Here is a 20,086-nt window from a genome sequence, read left to right on the forward strand (position 1 = left end):
GGGCCAGTCAACATTCATCACATAAAAGCTGGTATCAAACTCAGAATCAGACCTCTTTTAAAAGGGTATTTCTCCTTTGGCCAGGAAAACCATGGGCCTAAACCTACTATGCTTGCAGTCAATGGGAGTTTTGCCATTCTCATCTAGGGGAAGGTTGTGGGATTTCAGATCTCTGATACTCTCTAAATAATCACTGTAGAAAATAATTTTTATCAATGTGAGCCATCTCACCTGCTTCCCCTGGCCACTATGTTCAGAGATGAAGCATGATGCAAACAGCCTGGTTTAAATAATTGAATTAAACAATGTTGACTGTGGTGCCATTCATTCAAAATCCTTTCTCTCCTTTCACAATGCCCACAGCAAAAGCAACCTGTGATTCACCCTCGCGTACCTTTACTCATGTAAGTAGTGTTACTGCTCTTCCACAGAGACCAGTAGACATCAAAGAGCCTGCTGACACGAGTAATGGTTCTGGGACATCCAATTATATGAATAAGGGTTCTGGAGCACCCAATTTTAAGGCAAAGTCCAAAGTCTAGTGAACTAAAAGGAGGTCTCTAACGACTCTCACAGACTGTGTCACTGCTCCTGCTGTTTCAAAGCCTGGCTCTACTTTTAGAAAAATCAACTGAAATTCTGCTACTTGCTTTAAATAAGTGGGATCAGGAACTTGGTTTAAGTTATAAAGATAAATTAGTTGTGCATCTTTGTTGTTTGCCTTTTTATTTTATTTTATTTTAAATAATTTCCCTACTAGCATTTGGTAGCCCTCCCTTTCCCCAGGAAGAAAACACAAAAAACCCAAAAGACTTCTGCAAATAATTTAAATTAGAAAGCCTTGATATTTTACAGAATACTTTAGTAAATTTAGAGTTTAACCAATTGTTATATTTTTTAATTTTTTTTTTTTGCAAATTGCAAACAAGTCTGTAAAAAAATGCATTGTATAAAAAGTACATAAATGTATAACCCATTAGCTGTATTATGCAATCTAAATATTGTGGAATAAATTAGATAGAAAACTTAGCTATAAGCACGTATGTTGATAGCTATTCAACAGAGGAAAGGGCTTTTTTAAAATTTTTCTTTCTTTTTTTTTTTCCTTTTTTTTATTCTCTATCAGTACATACAAATATGGACATGCACTCATGTGCACATACATAAGCACACACACAGAACACACACGCACACATGCACACGCAAACAGTTTTGGCTGACAAAAATGAAGGCCCTGATTACACTGTTTAAAAATGGTTCTTGCGATGAAGGTGCTAACACACTATCCCTAGCCAATGTGACTGGGTTATACTGTGCTATCTTTTTTCTTCTTTTTTTTTTTCTTTTTATTTTTTTTTTAACAGACTGTGCTCTTAACAAGTTGGGGAGCCACGTTAGTGCTTCTTTCCGTGAGAGGTATTTTGAAGCCTGTCCCGTCAGAAGGCAGCTAACAGGGTCTTGGTTCAGCAAACTTATGAGAGTCTGAAGCTTCAGGCTCAGGGTTATCAAACTCAGTGTAAACAGGGCCTAAAGGTTTCTCCCATTCGCTCTTATCATCTCCCCCTACCCAAAGACAAATGTTGTAAGTTTAACATTCTTTTAAATATGACAGCGAAAAATTTAAAAAAACAACAACTATCTACCTATGCCCTACGGGTTGGACCCTTCAGGTTAGGTGTTGACACTGAACATTAGGTCTCACAGGTGACGCACAAACCCATTAAGAGTTGTCATGCTAGAGGGTGGTGGTTGAGACACCAGTCTTTTGGCAAAGACTGCATTTCAAACAGAAATCCTACCACAACTGCCTTTTTCTGTATATTTGAAGGGGCAATGGTGGAAAGGGCCCAAAGCTGCTTGCAACTTTACATCAACACTTTCTAAGTGTATACCAGTACTTCAGGTTTCTCTCACACAAGTACCAATTTTGAACATGAAGCCTCCCACTTGGCAGTAAGAAACAAACAATCTTATAACATACTGTGCTTTGCACACAAACATTCATTGTTTTAAGAGCAGTAAAATGAAGCCAGAAGTGCTTATACCTTGTGTATACATACATATGTACATACAGAAATATCTATCTCTATATATATGTATATCCCTTGGACAAAGTTGTTTACCAACAATGCACAGTTGCTGTGCATCTGGGCCAAGTTTAGTGTTGTACGTACAAAAGAGTACAGTTATGCTTAGATGTACCTCAGACCCGAGCACGTTGGATCCAAATCTCAGAGATTTTCTGGACTTACTTTACATGACAATTTTCTGCTGAGGGCACTATTTGAATTTAACTGGTTAACAGAGATTCTAGCCTGAATGTAATCAACCCACTGACCCCTAATTCAAACCCTAACTTATTACAAGTGAATGGTACCAACCACAAACAGACTTTTTAGAGGCTCGCACAAATGTCTTTGGTGTATGTGTCTATTCATTTTAAGGTACAAAATAATAATAATTATTATAATAATAAAAATAGCTATTTTGTGTGCTGTAGCAGTTCTTGTATAGCTCACAATAAGTGCAGCTCTCAACCCCTCCCACACCCAACCACCCTCCCTTGCAAATATTTGTTAAATAAGGATTAGACAGGTCAGACACCATTGTAGTGCAAATAGTAAACGATTAAAAATTTTTTTTACAAAATATAGAAATGTTTGACTCCAGTAACTGGACAAACATGTTCCTTTCAAGTATCTCTCACCAAAGAATTTTTTTTAAAACAAGTTACTTCCATTTAAAAAAAGTCTCTCTGATTTTTTTTCTTTCTCTTGCAGGTAAACAGTTTCAAACCAACTAGGTTGCATAGTTCTAACATTGTAAGCACCTTTACAGAATGTAACTTTTATTCTTTCATTCATTTTTTATTCTGTTTTTTTTCTTCATTTTTCTTTTTTCCTTTTTCCTTTTTTTTTTTGTAAATTTAGTGCAGAAGATGAAGGCGTATACACCTGCACATTGTTGTTCTTGATCAATGTTAAGTATATGTATGCGTATAGTGTCTGTATGTATAGAGATATGCATATAAATACATAGCCATATATATATACACACAAACACTACACACCTATTCAGTTTCTCTGTAAATGCGGGGGGAAAGCGCTAGTGACTGTATTGATCATACACATGGCTTTTCAATGACATTTTGGACTTAGTCCAAATTGATGCAAGTCAGATGAGCTGCTACCATGGCTTGAACTGATGGGTAACTAAGGGAGGGAACAAAACTCCCCTAGTAATAACTAATGTTTAGTATACTATGTAATAAGATAAGGAGCATACTGAAAGGAAGGGGAAATCCCCAACCCATACCGCTGTTCAGATGCATCTTATTCAAGCCCGGGTTCATGAAGCTTTCTTCCTTTTTTATATCTGAAGTCTTCTCTAATCCTTCATTAGTCTTTTTTTTTTTTTTCCTTTTCTCTCTCTCTTTTCTCTCTCTCTTTTGTTTTTGCTTTTATTTCTGATGATTGTTTCATTCAAAAAAGGTTATACCATGTCTGGTATTTCCTCTTCTTGGGCTTTTGATACATTTTCTTCCCAATGAGAAGGGTTTTGCGCGTACACGCATCTACGAACAGCCACACTCCTCCACAATCATATTCTGTATGTCTTTCTTAATGATATTCTGGCCATCATCATAGTAGAGCATGGACATAGGCCGCAGCTTGGTGGGCACACAACATGACTTGAGGTTGGCAAAGGGGCTATGGCCCCGCATGCGGTAATGGTTGATGACAGTGGAGTGGAAAGATAATGATGAACCAGATGTGCCTGCTATATGGCTGGGGCACTCTCCTTCGCAGTAGTTGGCATGATAACCCGTAGGAGCAATGATCCAGTCACTCCACCCTATGTCCTTGAAGCTGACAAAGAACTGCTTCTTGCAGCAGATGTTGACTTTGCCATCACACTCCAGGCCTCGTCTCCGCCGCCTGTGCTGGCGATCCTCTGAGTGCCGAGCAAGCATCATCAGGAAGGGCCGATGCGATTGCTCTTTTTCCTCTTCTCCTGTGAATTCTCCAGGTTCCTTTTCTTTCCCTTCCCCATCATCTTCCTTTTTCTTCTTCTTGCCCAGTAACACCAGGCTGGCTCCAGTCTCTTGGCACAGGTCACAGGCAATCCGCACATCCAAAGAGTTCTTGCCTTGGTCCAGGAGTCTCTGGACACTGCTGGAGACAGGAAAGATGTGCCAAGTGCTCTTACGTGTGTCCACTGCCTTTTCCGAAATCAAAGTCTCACTCCTTTCACCTTTCAGTCTCCCATCCTCCATATCTTCTGCTCCTTCAGAGTCGCCTTTTGGCTGCCACTGCTGTTGAAAGAGGCGGATGGTGACTTTTGTCCTGCTCCGGTTGGCTTTGGAGACCTTCAGGAAGAGCCACACTTCAGCATGTTCAACCAGTGATAATTCACTGCCTTCCTTTGAAATCTCAAAGTGCAACATTTTCTTGGCTGTGCCTGATTTAGTAAATGGAAATAGACAGGAAGAACTTGTTAGTATGTCTGCTTACATTCTGTTAAAGAGACTTCTGTTAACTTTTGCTACAGGCATGAAGTTCCCTAGGTTTCTACTTTGTAAATTTTTATGGTTTTTCTGTTCTAATCTTCCTTCACCTCACCCCCTCCTCAGTTTTGTATTTTGTGAAAATTCTTTGTTTTGAAAAGTTTATATTTGCCTGTTGTTTTCCAGCATAATATTTTAACCAGTGTTTTGTTATAGCAACAATATAGTCATTATTGTAAAGCATCTTATGACAAATAAGCATGAGTGGCTGCTAAGAGTTCATTTGCCTAATCTGTCTTTGTGATCACTGTTAACTGAAAGGCAAAAATGCTTTATGATGGCAGTCCATATATATCATACGCATAAAAATCTGCACTTAATAGCTGGTTAGGAAATGAGGTCCAGTCCTGCCAATTCTTTAGCAATATTTTGGAAATTATGTGGGAAAGAGGTTTGCCCTTTCTCTGTCCATAAAAAGTCATTCTTCATATGCATCTTAAAATTAGTTTTGAATGTCAATTGCTTCAAAAACAGACACTAAAATATGAGCCTCAGCTTTAAGAGTTTTGCAGAGTTATATTGTAAAGAATTGCAGAACTGCAGCAGGCAGATTCTTCATCCCGTGAGATGTTAGCTGTAGATCCTGTTCTTAATTTAACATACTGTACTTGCAGTGATTATAGTAATGGTGAATACATTGAGAAATGATCTAAAGAACTGTATAATTATGGGGATGGTTCTCTGGCATAATTGTATCAACTTGCTGAGATGTCATGATGATGATTGTGATGGTGAGGAGGTGTTTCTCTGATACAGAGCTCATATCCCTGGCAGAAGTTGGAATGAATAATGGGGGCTGTTTAATGATTTGATCACTAGAGCATGAAAAAGATAAGAGAGAATGAATTAGCTGGGGGATGGTCGTGATATTATTTTCTTAAGAGAGGTACTTTTCTATTTTCTTGACAAAGAAAAAAGCCCTGATGACATCTTTTGTTCTTTCTTAGCATGGAGGCCAGGATGGACTGGGATCACAGATTTTCAGTGTGGAGATACTTGAATTTAGTGAGACAGAAACAGTATTCATAATTATCAATTTGTCATTGATATTATTCTTGAGCTACCCAGAGTTGTTAACCCGATTTTCTCTGCAGTAGTTCTACTTGCCCGTGAACTGGAATTTTGCACCCTAAAACCAGCAGAGGATGACCAAAACAGAAGTAATTGGACACATACAGGAAAAATTGCCCTCACAGTATCAAGGCTCTTCTCCTTGCTTTCCGTTGTCACTGAAGTTCACTAGTAGGGGCTTCCTGACTATCTCCCTGCTCACCCATTCTCAGGTGAGACAGAAGTGGGGCAAAATCACAAGAGACATCTACCCTGAATATGCTTGCTAATTCAAGGGTTGCTGATACCTGAAGTTTGTAGGCAGGCTGTGCTGACATTTGAGCTACCTGTTCCTTTTCTTCTCTGTGAAGTACTGGCACTAACACATTCAGATTTCCCTCGTGGCATTCCCAGGTCAAAGAGACAGATGTTTCTGAATTACAGTGTCCAAAGAGCACAGCGTTTTGTTTTTGTTTTCCATCTGAGAGTGTGAAATTGTAGACTTTAACTGTCACTGAGATAGGGAAACACATGGTTTGTGTTAACTGCTTCTCACAGACAGCTGATGCCAGTCTCTGAAGTGAGTTACATTAATTTCTCAGGGAGCTACATGAACCAGTGGGATTATGACTTAGAAAAAGAAGTAGCTAATAGAAAAGAAAGAGTAAGCTGACTGGTACTGTGCGACATGATGGATTTACTGTTTTTCTGTTATTTTTAAATTAAGATTTATTTGATAATGACTGAAAGTTTGCTAATCAGTTCTTACCAGCTAACATAATTTTTTTTCCATTCTGGAAATCAAAATATGGCAAAATTGCCAGCTGTGTTGGAGCAGACGTCAGGTGGTAGACACTAATCCCACTCCTGACTTAGTTTGAGCATGAGGAGGTGTACAATGACATTCCTCCAGTCCAAATAAAGTCTGGTCCAAAAGGGTGGTTGCCTTGTACACATGGATATTATAAGGAGTGTTCTTTATGAGAATGGATACTTCTAAGGCCTGTGAGGACCAGCCAGCCTGTGGCTTCATTCCCCCCAACTCTCTCTTCTATAGCAAGCTTCTAACTTTAGTTTATCCCTTTCCTTAGCACAGTCCTGATAAACCCTTTCTGAGGGGAATCTGGGCCTTAAGTGAACCTGAAGGCAGGTGATGTGCCAGGAGTTATTCCTGCCCATCCAACCTATTCAGCTTGCTGCCTCTATCCAAGGAAACTTCGTTTGAATAAAAGGCAGTTTAGACAAGGCCACAGAAGGTGTTCTGGCACCCAGCTGCTCTCTTTCCCCAGAACTCACAGACCAGTGTGTGGAATAAGGATGTATTGCTGGGAATTGCAAAACTTTTTCTGTATTCCTGAGAAACCAAGCTGGGCACAGACAGCAGTTCTGATACTAGCAGGGATCTTGTGCATGGGCATATCAGCTGTGCTGGATATGGACACAAAAAACATACACCCTGGAGAAAGCAGGCGGGGTGTGCAGACCTGGCTTGTTCAACAGGGTAAGAAGCTGTATGATCCATCTAGTCTGAAAAGCCAGGCAGCCCTGTGTTACAGAACAACCTAATGCTGTTAAGTGCTAATGCATGGTATTTTACATTCTGCTGTTTCCATGCTAGTGGTAGTTGAAAATAGTTACGAATCGACATATCGCAACAGCAAATATTCATATGACTTTATGCACTGGCCAGAAGCATAGTGATGCAAACAGTCTTTTTGACAAATATTTCATGAAAGAAACAGGATCACAAGAATCCTTTTAATTAGTTTTTCAAATGCTCATCTATGTGTTAAAGTTGAATTCTTCCTTATTACAAAAAATATTTGAACAGTTCAGTGAAAATACATGAGTATTGCCTTTTCTTTACTTGAGAGTAGTGAGCTTGAGCAAGGTTGCCTAAAACATGACCTTATACAGGGAGAACACCCTCCCTATATGTTGTTAGCTATAATTTCAGCCTCTCTGGATGTGGTTATCTACATTTTCACAAAAAATTGTGAATTAAGATTCTAAGGAAAAAACAGACAGGGAGTTTATCTGAGCCTAATATTTCTGAATGAAAGAAAATCCTGAGTCCTCAAACCTGCATAGCTAATAAAAGGTTTTATAGTGGTTAAAAAACACTTTCCCTTTCATAGGTCTTTTTAGAAGGAGACTGGGAATGGTGCAAAGTTGGGGATAAAAAGCACGCTTTCACATTAGGAAAAAACAAAGCTTTTCTGAATTCTCTTCACATTCACAACTAGTTTGTTACGATCACACAGCACAAATGGTATGAACCCTGCAGTCTTTAAGAGGTCACTATGTTCAGACAAGTTAACTTTGAAATCAGAGTTTGGCCTGTGCTAAAACTGAATTGAGACCTCTGGATTTGGATTATTATGGTCACACATTCACTTTGTAACAGGATCTTTATTTCCAAAAGGTTCGGTGCTACAATAAAACAAATTCTTCAAGTGTTCTGAGACAAAAAAAAAACAACACTGTATTTCAGTTTCTCCAGATATTGCTTACGGATTTAGCAGTCTTTCCTTTTAGGTCTCAGTTAACAGACAGGATCAAAGCTTTGGAAACACATACTGTTCATCTAACTGAAGGTAAAAGAGAGACTCCTGAAAGTTGCGGGTTGTATCACTTCCATAATTACATTTTGTTTATCCTCTTGTCCTGCCTTTATATCTGCCACAGCTGATTTGCAAGGGTCTTTTTCCATTTCTAATCATCCTGCTCCTCCTGTCTGACTACTGTGGAAAGACCCACAGCCCAACACTGGTAATGCCTTCATCACTTCCACGTTCATATAAACAGCGATGTCAACAGCCTGGATTGTTATCATAGCAGAAAGCAGCTCAAAAAGGAGACAAGGGATTACTTTGAGCCCCCTTTGATTTCCTCATCTCCCTTTCCTAAAAGTTTGGAGAGGCCACCCCTCTGCTTTATTGCTGAATGAAGTCCCTTCCAGGATAAGAGCTGTGATGCCAAAGGAGCAGTCTAGCAGCACAAGTGACACCAGAAATGCTGTGAGAAATGGTTAAAATTACAAGACCTAAGTAGTAGTGCATATATGGTAAAAGGTTTAAGGGAAGGAGTTACTGAATGGAAAGAAAGCATAGCATCAGTATATATAGCATGGGAGTTTGCTCATATCTGTTTTTCTCTTCACTAGTGCTCACACACATTTTTAGGAGAGAAACCTGAACATGCAAGCAGAGAGGAGAGCCTGCACAGGTACCCTCCTCTCCACCTCTGGAAGGGTTATTCAGGGCTTACGCACAGGACTCGGCACTCAGTACCTGCTCCCAAGCAGCCCTTGGTGACGGGCACAGCACAGGAACCCATGGAAAGACTGACAAAACCCTTGAGGGCCTAGGCACAGGGTGACTGGAGGGGCAGCCCTGCATGGGCTCGTGCTGGGCTCACGGGAGTAATCTGCAGCTCCAGTGTGCTCTTCCTCTGAGGCTAAGGATCCTTCCTTCAGGAACTTGCAAATAAGTTCCTTTATTTGCAATTTGCAGCAGGATTCAAGATCAAGCCCTGTTAGTTCAAGCTATATACTTATATGTATACTAGGTAGAGTCTAAACTATACAAATAAAAGGATCTTCTGTTGAGTAAAATGCTAAGATACTTGATGAAATTTTAACCATATGCTGGTAAATAATTAAGGCTGAGTTTTTTTCATAATTAAGGTGATTATCCTTTCTGACATTATAGTGTGACTTACTCATAATTTCTTTTAATACACAGCATTTAAATTTTCCTTTAACAATATATACTGTGTAAAAAGATGCTGTCACTTTAAATTTCTATGCTTCACCGGTGCTTAATTTTGAACCATTTTTGCATTAAGTGAACTGTTTTTCCATACAAAGCTAGCTTTTTTTCCTTTTTTAGTTGCTAACTTTACTACTGCCTATGTTTAGATTTGGGGGAATTTGTACTGCGTGCCAATCTGTAATTACATTCAAAAGCATCCTTCCCTTCACTTCTCATTTCCGTTCCCCAGGAGACAGAAAAAAAATAGGTTACTAGAAAGGTTCCTCTAAAGAGAGTGAAGAGAAGAGCACAGTTATTGAGAGATAATTGCTCAAAATGTTTACTAATGAGTGACCACTGGAGTCAGATGAATTGTTTGCAGTGTAGAATTTATTCAGTGAATTCAGCACTGTTATCGTCTGGCAATTATCCCCTAGGCAGATTGATTATTATAAACATCCTATTACCATGATTAGACAGTGGTCATTTCTGTAAATGCCTTTCAGCCTATGGAGCACTGGCAAACAATTTATTCTAACTATTCATTATCTGGCTTATGTGACTGGTCATCCAGGTTGCAAACTTTTATTCCTGCTCCCTAAGTGTTGCCTCTTACAGTGGGAGGAGAAATGACAACACAATTAACAAATACCTTATCTTTATGCTCACCTATCATTTGTTTCCAGAAAGAGGAGATTTTGTTGTAAGAGAAAAATAAACCAAAAATGAAAATCAGGAAAAAGAACCATTCCCCAAGCATTCTTGGGGGGGGTGGGGGTGGGGGGGGGGGGGAGGGAGGGAGCGGGGAGGGGGGAGAAAGCAGCAGTAACTTTATTTAAATACCTTTTCTTGAAAAGTTAACCCAAAGAGGCATTGACAAGGTCATTTAGAATGTGGAACAGTTCAGTTCTGGTGAACCCTGACTCTCTCCTGCTATTTTGTTAGGAGGGAAGCACTTTACATCCACAGCTTTGAGTTCTTTCCAAATTAAAAGCCCTTCCCCCACATGGCTTTAAATATTTAGAAACAAAAAAGGTGTTTGTTTGGTTGAAGTGGGGTTTTTTTTACTTGATTTTTGCATTTATGTCTGAAATAGCTGAAGTGAAGTTTAGGGTCATTTGCACCAATAACATATTCCAAGGTAAAAACAATACCAAGTCTTTGTCTTTTATAAAAGAGATAGTAATTTTGTTGTACATACTTGTAATAATTTGTTGTAAAATCTAAAATTAAGTGGATCAGAAGATGCCAGTCTTTTTTCACTAAAATATTTAATTTCTGTGCACTAAGGCCTAAACCTCAGCCCACTGAAATGAATAACAGAACTTCTATTTGTTCTCCAGTAGACTAAGCTTCAATGCTAAATCAATGTTGCAAAACTCTGTTGCATTAAATGAGATTGCCTTTTCATAGACTTTCGTTGCCTTTTCATAGCCTTTCATTGCCTTTTCATAGACATATCTAGATATAAGAACTTCTCAGCACGAATCATTTACATGTATGCAGTGTAGATATATCCTGCACACAGGAAAACGTGTGAATACACATACTTTTCCACAGAAATGTTATGTGTAAAGCTACACAGGTATATAAGCATGTCTGCCTCAGCATGCCTGTACATAAGGACATATGTGTGCCTATACACACATACAGACAAATACACGTTCAGATATTCCTAACTGCCTTTCCATACAAATCTGTGGACATGACTACACACAGATATGGACACATACAGTACTTTCTGTCTCTCTCAGGTATCTTTTTCTAGACTGGTTCCCACCTTCTCAGATTCATCTGTGCTTTCTCAGGTTGTTCTTAAAACAACCAATCTCCCTGAATTCTCGCATTTTAATACAATAAAACAGATTATTACAGAATGGCTTTCCTCTTCTGGAATTAACTTGCTTTCATTTCCTAAACTTGAAATCTTTGACATAGTATACCAGAGAAAAAAAATAATCAAGGGAAAATAGACTTGTTTTCTAAAAGCCAAGGAGACTGCATTAAAAAAAGATGTGAGCAAATTATCTCAGATGATGATTCATGGTCACATTTCTCAGTATCTTGTAAAAAATAATATTGATAATTTCTGATCTCTCTAGATTTCCAGAACTTTTAGCATCCATCAGTTTATCTTTTTCCCCTCTGTCTGTTCCCTTCCTGTATTATTTTCCTTGCAGTTTTCAGTCCAGTGAATCTCTGCCTTTTAAATAAACTAGAAGAGAGGAACAATCTGCACTCAGAGAATCTACAGATAAGCATAAAGATCTCTGAGAGTCGGGATCCAATTAGGTAAAATAAGAGTTTGAAGGAAGGTTGCCTTGTGCGAAGCAAAAAGCCTTTGGAGTGTGCCCTCTCGTGGCCGTTCTTTACTCAGCACGAATACCTGTACTACTAAACAAGGTTCCTTTCAAAAGAAAATTGATGACATTATTCATAGAGACATAAGCGATACATCCTTTTTTTCTTCCCGAACTCCCAGATTGGCTGCATAGGGGTAAGTATCTTCCTAGGAAAAGGCATGAGTATATACACACATGCATCCATCTGCACATGAAAGTGGGCATCACATGATCAAGTTAACCTTGAATTCAGTATGAAGTGGTACAAAACGATAGAATTGGTCTAAACAGCTGTCAAATATCTCCTTTTTTTCCTGGCAGTTCTCCTAACAATAAACCTTTGGATTTCAGTATTTCCATCCAGTAATTCCTATCACCTTCTCGGGGGCTGATGTTAGCAACCCATTTCATTGGTAGTTTAGTTGCCAGGATCAAATTCAGTTGGCAAAATCCCAGATCCGCCTAATAAGCTATCTACTTAAAATAAGAAGTGAGCTAGTAGCCAATTATATTTTATGAGTATTGAGTATCTTTGTTATAGAACCTGTTGGATTTGCTTGTCGCAAAGTTACATGACTCCTCTCCTCAAAACACTCTTTAAAGACCTTGAAGTAACCCACAGAACTCAGGCATGGCTACCCTCATAGTACAACTAACCGAGGTTAGTAATCTTAGTTTGATACGCAAATAGAAAATAATTTTCATGTTTTACTTGTAAGAGTGCCAAAGGACAGTAGGGTGCATTTGTAAACTTTTGCCCAATACTCACGGTCATTAGTTTTGCAGAGATCTGTCTGGATTTGTTAGCTGTGATAACTACCTGCCAACTGTTTTGCTGATTTCCTGGACATAACTACACCTGTGCTTCAGACAAGTTCACTGCATTTATTTCCCCTCTAATTGTCTGAAGACTGTGCTCATTTGAACTTTGCCATTTTATAAAATAGTCTCAAGCCAGAGCCACATGCACAGGGCACTGTTTGTTCATTCACTCCGTTTCTTTGTATGTTTGAGGATATGGCTGATGAAAGATGGAAATACTACTTTTTTATGAAGGCAAGTAGTAAATGTGGCTTCTGAAAGGTATGAGGAATGGCTGTTTTATGTCAAGCCATACCCAAAGGAACAAGAAGCCTAAAGCCTTATTTTTCTTTTCATAGACCTTTATTTGATACAACGTGAGATGTTTCCATTCATTTTCATTGATTGCTTATTGCCCTCTATTGAGACAGAGTGAGTTCCACATTAAAAGCAGAAAGAACATTAAGCCAACTGTGAGAGGAACATGTTTATTCTCCTGCTTGGTGTTTAAACTTCTTCATCCTATTCCCAGTCTTCACAGAATGAAAAGTGGGGACTGTCCGTGTGACTATATTCTATTCCTGTCTTTTTAACTCATACTTCCTTTGTCTTTGCTTTTGCCTCACTTTCCTTAACAGGAAAAACATAGTGCTTTAATATTTGACAAGCAAAACTGCCTGTGCATGATGAGAAGAGATCCCAGGTGGAGTTTAAGTTGTTGCAACATTAGCACCTGTAAAATGTGGTAGATCCTCTGATGTTAGAAAGACACCAGATATGAATGGCTATAGATGAAGAATATGTTTCAGTACTCTGAAGTTACTCCAGACAGTGCAGTTATCACTTCCATTATAAGCCCAAACCCAAAGAGCTGGTTTCTAGGTTGCTAATTGCTCCTCCCTTGTCCCAAATCAAAGCCTAGCAGGTATGGGAAAAAGGTACAGACTAGCCCTCCTGCCTTGGCTTCCAGGATGCCCCTGTCCTTCAGCTGTGCAACTCCATAGCATAACTGCTCTTAAATTAATTTTGCTAGCAGCAGTAGGACAATGCTATGTAAATCAAACTGAGTGATGTGTCAGTATTGGGTAGCTGGTGGTGGGGGGGATCGGTGGCAGGATGATTGGCCAGCGTGTGGGCAATGGCATGATTTTTGCTGCTCACGTGACCCCGAGAGCCAATGGCTTCGGGAGCCGCTGTTGGAGGGTGTCTTACAGAGTAGGCATATATCAAATTCCAAATTCCTTTGTGTCAGAGCTCAGGAGAGACAATAATGTGTTTACAAATGATTGGGACTCACACAGTGAAGAGAAACCACTGTTCATGCCATATGTGTTCCACTGTGCTCAGAGCGAGCTGCTGAAAACCAGGTGGGGAATCCGACTCATAGATAGCTTAGAGATTTCCTTGCTTTTACAAATTCATTTCTAAACTAACGTTGAGCTGCCCCTGCTTCTAATGACCTCTGGCATTGACACCTTCTGCCTGCTTTCTGAAGAGGAGGGGATGGAAAATTTGAAAAGCCTGAGCTCTCATACTGAAAGAACTGATGATGTGTATATTGACAAGGACTCTGAAGGCAAGGATTCCTTGTACAGTTGAAAATCAGACAGCTAGAAGGAATGTCTGTTCTTAAAAGCATGCACACTTCTTGTGCACGGCTTCCCTGCAATCAGAACATCTGAGTCAACAGGTTTTCAGGACTGGAAACTCTGAGTGTTGTCTTAATTGTTTATACTGCTGCAGCAAACTTTTAAACAAAAATGTTTGGAGTTCCTTTGCATACTTTGCCTACCATATGCTGTACCAAACAAAACAATGACATTCTTTTAAAACCGTCTTGGCAACAGGAAAAATGCTTTGGCTAGACAGCATCATAAAAAGTTGCTGTTAGTTAGATGATAGAGTTATTGCAAGATACTGCTATTGATGCATGCATGAACATACTCATTTATAATAACAGATATATATGCAGATGTAGATATGTATACATTGAATTAAAATGGGTTCTGGTCCTATTCGTGTAGGAACAGCACAGTAAAGCACAACTTTAGAGCTGTTTCCTATAAGCAGTTGAAAGGAGTCTTAAGCCATTACTTAGTATATATATATATTCTGAGCTCTTACTATGTAAGTGTTAGGGGAAAAGAACTGTGAAAGAGTTCAAAATACACCATATCAAGGTTGCATTTTTTGTCTGGAATGTTTTAGGAACAGAATCTTTTTTCCAGTATGCAGAAGTCTGCATTACAAATTGGATCAGCTACAGCAACTTGTCCGGTTCTATTGCAGTCATCTGACAGTCCCTGCAACTCTTTATTGCCGAAGATGCTGTGTTAAATTAAAAAGAAAAAAAAAAAAGAAAAGAAAAAAAAAACAAAACAAAACAAAACACAAAAAAGCCCTCTCACTTTTAACAGTTAAAGCTGCTTCATCTGATTTTATAACTTCCACTCTAATTTTTACATGAAAGGTTGTTTCTAAAGTAGTTTGCAGCTCACTTTCTGTCTTGATAAACTCTCCAAAAGGCTTCAGACTTTTTTCCTTCACCATCAACTCTGCAATCCAGTACTTTACTGCAAGTACTCTGGCTTCACAGACACAGTTTGGAGGACCCTGCTGCAGCCTGACTTCCCTGTGTGGCTGACTGTACTTAGCAAGTGTAAGCTGTAGCCAAGACTAAGTCAGAAAAGTCAAATTCCTTTGGAGTCCTATACCACCACCCCCCCAATCCCATTCCTCCTTCTCCCTTCCCCCAAGTCTCATCCTACAATCTTTCAGAAAACATTATTGCTGAGGAGAAGAAAATAACTTAATTGCAGTTTTGGCACAAAGGATATTTTACAGTTTTGCTTTTCAAGCACTCACCTGATTCTGCAAAAGTGATGATTTCTGAGGTTTGCTCCACAACTTCATTCATTTCAGCTCTTCTTCCAACATCATCCTCTATTTCCACATAACCATCCTCTCCCACCTTTCCCACATGGAGTTTTTTGATGGCATTTAAAAGTGCTGCCTTGGGCACCGGCTGGGTGATATTAGGTCTGTCCCTCAAGTGCAACATGTTCAATATGTGCTTCTTTACTGCTTCCACCATCTCAGGCTGTGAGCTGGGCACATCCTTTGAAAGCGTGGCAAGGGCACATGATGGACAGTCAGTGACCGAACTGTGCCCCTCGGATCCTGGGGTTGGGGAACTCCTCACTATAATCCAGCAAAGCACCAACAGAAATCCTCTCTTCCAAAGCAAAGGCATCCTGGCAGCAGAAGTTGTTGTGATTCCCTTTTTGAAAGGCCCTGCTTTTCCTCCCCCTTCACGAACAGTTTTTTTTGGGGGGGGCTGGTTTAGTTTGTTTGTTTGTTTGTTTGTTTTTTCCTTCTCTTCAGCAAATTCTCTGGAACAAGAACCAAAAGTTTTCTGTGAAGTTTTGTTTGCAGGTTCCCTCTCTGAATGCAATAAGTGCTGTAGATGTTTGTGGCTGTCAGGGAGAAGAGTTCTGACTCTGTCTCAGAGTAGGAGAGAGACACAGAGAGAGGGAGAGAGAGAGAGAGGACGGATTGGCCTAAAGTGAGTGAGTGAATGAGAGAGGGAGGGAGTTTTGTCTGTGAGTAAAGGCTATGATTAGGAAGGGGGAGGAACAGGCAGGCTGGCTTCCTTATGCTCATTGCTCCCCTAACACACACCTCTCTTCAAATATCACTACTCGTGGTTCCTTCCCTCCTCCCTTTCTAAAATCTCTTCTCATTCCTGTAAATTTACTCTTTTTTTTCTCTCTCCGTTCGACCCTCCCCCCCCCCAGCTGTCATTCCTCCCCTTTTTTTTCCTTTTTTTCCCCACTTTCTTTTTGTTTTGTTTTGTTTTGTTTGTTTTATTCCTTCAACATATCACTGGCTTAACTAAACAGAGGAAACATGAATGAATGAAAAGGGTGAAATCTTTAACGAGCACCTTACTCTTGGTCCTGCCTGGTATTGTTAGGGATAGCAGGAGATGTTAAATAGCTTGTGAAAGAGATGGGGATGAGGGGAGTGGCTCCAAATATTTTGGACAGAACATTATTCTGCCCTGAGTAGAAGAAAAGATCTTTTCTGGAGGTTATTAACACTGGCAAGAGATCTGAAGGGTGCAAAATCACACTGTTGTTTGGAGGGCTCTATAATACACGATACGCTCCCCAGCTGCAATATGCAGTCAGGCACTGACAGTCTAAACATGAGTTGGTACAGTACATATCTGTGATATGAAGGTAGTGTCCTCCCACCAAAAACACCTCTACTTTTATGCTAGTCTGTGCCTAGAAGTTCTCAGGTAGTTATATTTAGGTTTGGGTTTAATCAAGCAATGCCTGAAAAATGTTTTGAAGGTAAAAAGTGTTACATGTCATCTGGCCAAATCATACTTGGTTCTGGCTCAAGCAAATCCCTCATCGATGCCAATAATAATTCTGTCTGAGTGAAGGTTGAGTAAGATCATCTACATTTGGCCCATTGTTATTAAAAGGCATGTATTGCTTCATTCATTTAAATCATGCAGAGCAATCATAATATTAGAATAATACAGTAGGAATTAAAAGAAATCTAAAGCATTACTAGGAGCAGGAGTTTCAACCAGTGCTGGTAGCCCCTTGACAGTTTATGCTCTACAGTGAAAAGGCATTCCCGATGTCACTGCCATGGCTTCATGTTGCCTTCAGATTCTGTCTCCTCTCCATTCTGTTCCTCACTGAGAGAAGCTGAAGGTAGCCAACTCGCTTACATTTGAATTTGATAATGGAAAATGGAAAAATCACAGCTATAGCTATAACTTTTTGGGATTCTTCCCCTTTGGATGTTAACTTAGAACAGCTTCTTCTTTTTTAGTGTTTACCCTTTTCCTTCCCTTCATTCTCTTTCTAACACAGCTCTATCTTTTCAGGTGTGCTTACCTCCTACCCAGCAAATATTTCACTTTTAGTATATTACCATCAACCATTGTATTTCACAGTGGAAAGGAATAATTTATAAATATAAGCATTTAGAAGTCTCTAATTTCCATGAGATGACTACAGGCACATGGGCTAAGAGACAGGCAAGGAATTATAGTTAGAGTAAATGAAACACACAGAAGTAATTGAACAATCAACCAAAGTTTTACAAATGTTATATATTGCAAGTCCTTTTCAATTAAGGTCTTTTATAAGTCTTTTACTGTTATAAGGCATCCACAGTACACCCTCATCTGTGTTTTACTGACCTCAGTTGCTATACAGTTATATACTGTTACACTTACAGGTCTGTCAGCATTATAAACCCTGCAGCCATTCTTATAAACACATCTTTGTAACACAAACCTCACTATAATACACTGAAATTTCTTGGATCTTGTGAACAGCCCAAAGTCTGTTGTAATTATACGAAGTCTGAAAGTCAGCTTGAAATAGAACTAAAAGTTTAATTGGACGAAAAAATAATTTCAGATGAAAATACGCATTCATGATTAGATGTACTAACAGATGACATAATTAAAGGAGTTATTTATAGTTCTAGTATAGCACCTATCCCAATAGTGTCTGATGAAAAGGAAAAGATAGGCATAAACCAATATAAAATACAGACAAGTATGTTTGGATTCTTGCTGTGGGGTATACGTTGCTTGCCATCTACTAGAGGTACACTTATCGCATACAATCTCTATTACATATAGGGATAGCATATTTCACTTGCATGCCATGATGATGACAGATTTAACATTAAAGCATAACTTTCTAAAAATCACTGTTTTCTAGAAGAGTCTGTCAATACCGCTGATTCCAGTTCATTTGTACTTACATGCATATACATATGTGTACAAAAATACATAGCAATTGAATACATACAGAAATGGTGGTTCAGACTCTTTCTATAAAATTACCTGAGCTGCAAAGGTCTGTATATGTATTCATTCACTATAACCCTAGCAATATGCAACAGCATGCACAGGAATTAAAAGTTTTGGTTTTAAAAGAAAAAAGCCGATTTAAAGTTTTACCTCTCTAGTCCTGACTCTCAGAAGGAGACTGCTGTATTGTGCACTAAGAACTGCTGAAGTTCCTCTTTGTGGTATTTATAATGCGAAGCTTTGTACTGTACTTCTCATGTGTACACTCACATATAACGTCTGTCAAAAGTAAGTGGGCCGGATCACTGTGCTGGATTGGTTAATCCTGTTACATCAGCATTGACTGTTTTTCCTGTATGAGACATACTTCTGGTAATTATCTAATGGAAACTCCTAATTGTCTAGCATGACAAAATATCGTGGATTCAACTTGTAGTGGTGATCTCCATTTAAAGGATAGAACTTAACATCAGACTGAAAGCAAACATTATGAGTCAGGAAGACACACTCCAGCTTGTTTCATTGCATAGCTATATAGATATTATTAGATGTAGATTTCACTGATTTAGTTTAAATATAGTATTTGCCAGATATTTAATTACCAGCTTGCAAATTGTTTTCTTCTTCTTTCATACTTCAGGATATATCAGATACTCTTTCTGCAAATTTGGATCCTTTTCAAATTCAGGAAAATGCATTTTAGTAAGAATCCTTTTGCTGTGGATGAATTTTTTTAATTCAATCTCTGAATAAATATGTCCTTCTGTTTAACTTAGGGATCCCTTCAAAGCTCTTAAAAAATGAATCATGTTGCTCCTGCCCAAGTCTCCTGGCTTTTTGACATGCAGATTGCATCACACTATTAAAAACGGCTTAGACATCTAAAAATAAAATACAATGAATGACAAGTCACATTTTTTGCAAGTGTGATATTAACACTTGTGGAATAAAATAAAAAGCAATTTTCATTTCATTTTACCTTAATGAAAATCAGAAATAACTATGCCAATTAGGCAGTACAGAAGTAATATATATATATAATATATATATTATATATATATACACACACATACATGTGTATACATATATATGTATAAGGTCAAAAGTAAATCTAAAATCCATCTCCTTTCTTAAACACACATAATAACTGGCTTTATGTAGTACCATTTATGACAAATGGCATGATCATGCAGTCTTTACTCATTCAAAACACCCACTGATTACCAGAAAATCCCCATCCTTCAGATTTTTTTTTGGCCTGAATCGTACTTATAATTGTATTTTTATGTCCTGTTGGTAATGTCAGTTTAATCTGTCTTGGAATATGGCTGGTCTGGATCAGAGAAGAAAGATTTAAAACTTTCAGTTTACAGTGATACCAGAGAGTCCTTAAAGCACTGTTGATCCCAACTAGTGTACGTGCTCTATTCACACAACAGCTTTGGTAGAATGAGCAAAAAATCAGAAGTTAATGGGAAACATATGACCAGATAGGTTGTTTTGTTTCCCATTTTTAATATGCATATAAGAAATTTTCAGGCTGTAACATGATGTGGATTGAAGCCTCTTGAAACAGGTTTCAGTAGCTTTTCTGATTTTGGTGGTTCCAGTTGTTACAAAGAACAGCTTTTTTATGGTTTCTTTTTCCTTTTTTTTTTTTCTTCTGTAGCAGTGAGAGACTTGCTTCAAGAAACAGATAATGAGCATGCATATACCT

At 38.7% G+C, this 20,086-nt stretch overlaps 1 protein-coding gene across 1 annotated transcript; it reads right to left on the reverse strand.

The window, feature by feature from the left end:
* Window positions 1–1,349: 1,349 nt before the first annotated feature.
* Window positions 1,350–18,601, reverse strand: INHBA (inhibin subunit beta A). The gene is made up of 3 exons (XM_032708188.1): window positions 18,520–18,601; window positions 15,381–15,907; window positions 1,350–4,461 (listed from the first exon to the last, which is right to left on the reverse strand). The coding sequence occupies exons 2-3, from the start codon at window positions 15,766–15,768 to the stop codon at window positions 3,575–3,577; spliced, it is 1,275 nt and encodes a 424-aa protein (XP_032564079.1). The 5' UTR covers window positions 15,769–15,907; window positions 18,520–18,601; the 3' UTR covers window positions 1,350–3,574.
* Between the last annotated feature and the right edge of the window lie 1,485 nt (window positions 18,602–20,086).

This window comes from Chiroxiphia lanceolata, chromosome 1, assembly GCF_009829145.1.
Source record: "Chiroxiphia lanceolata isolate bChiLan1 chromosome 1, bChiLan1.pri, whole genome shotgun sequence".
NCBI classification, from domain to species: Eukaryota; Metazoa; Chordata; class Aves; order Passeriformes; family Pipridae; genus Chiroxiphia; species Chiroxiphia lanceolata.

Coding starts and splice junctions, on each gene's coding strand:
- INHBA (XM_032708188.1), bottom strand. CDS start 15,768: ATGCCTTTGCTTTGGAAGAGAGGATTTCTGTTGGTGCTTTGCTGGATT. Junction 4,462..15,380: donor CATCACTTTTGCAGAATCAG/GTGAGTGCTTGA, acceptor TTACTAAATCAG/GCACAGCCAAGAAAATGTTG.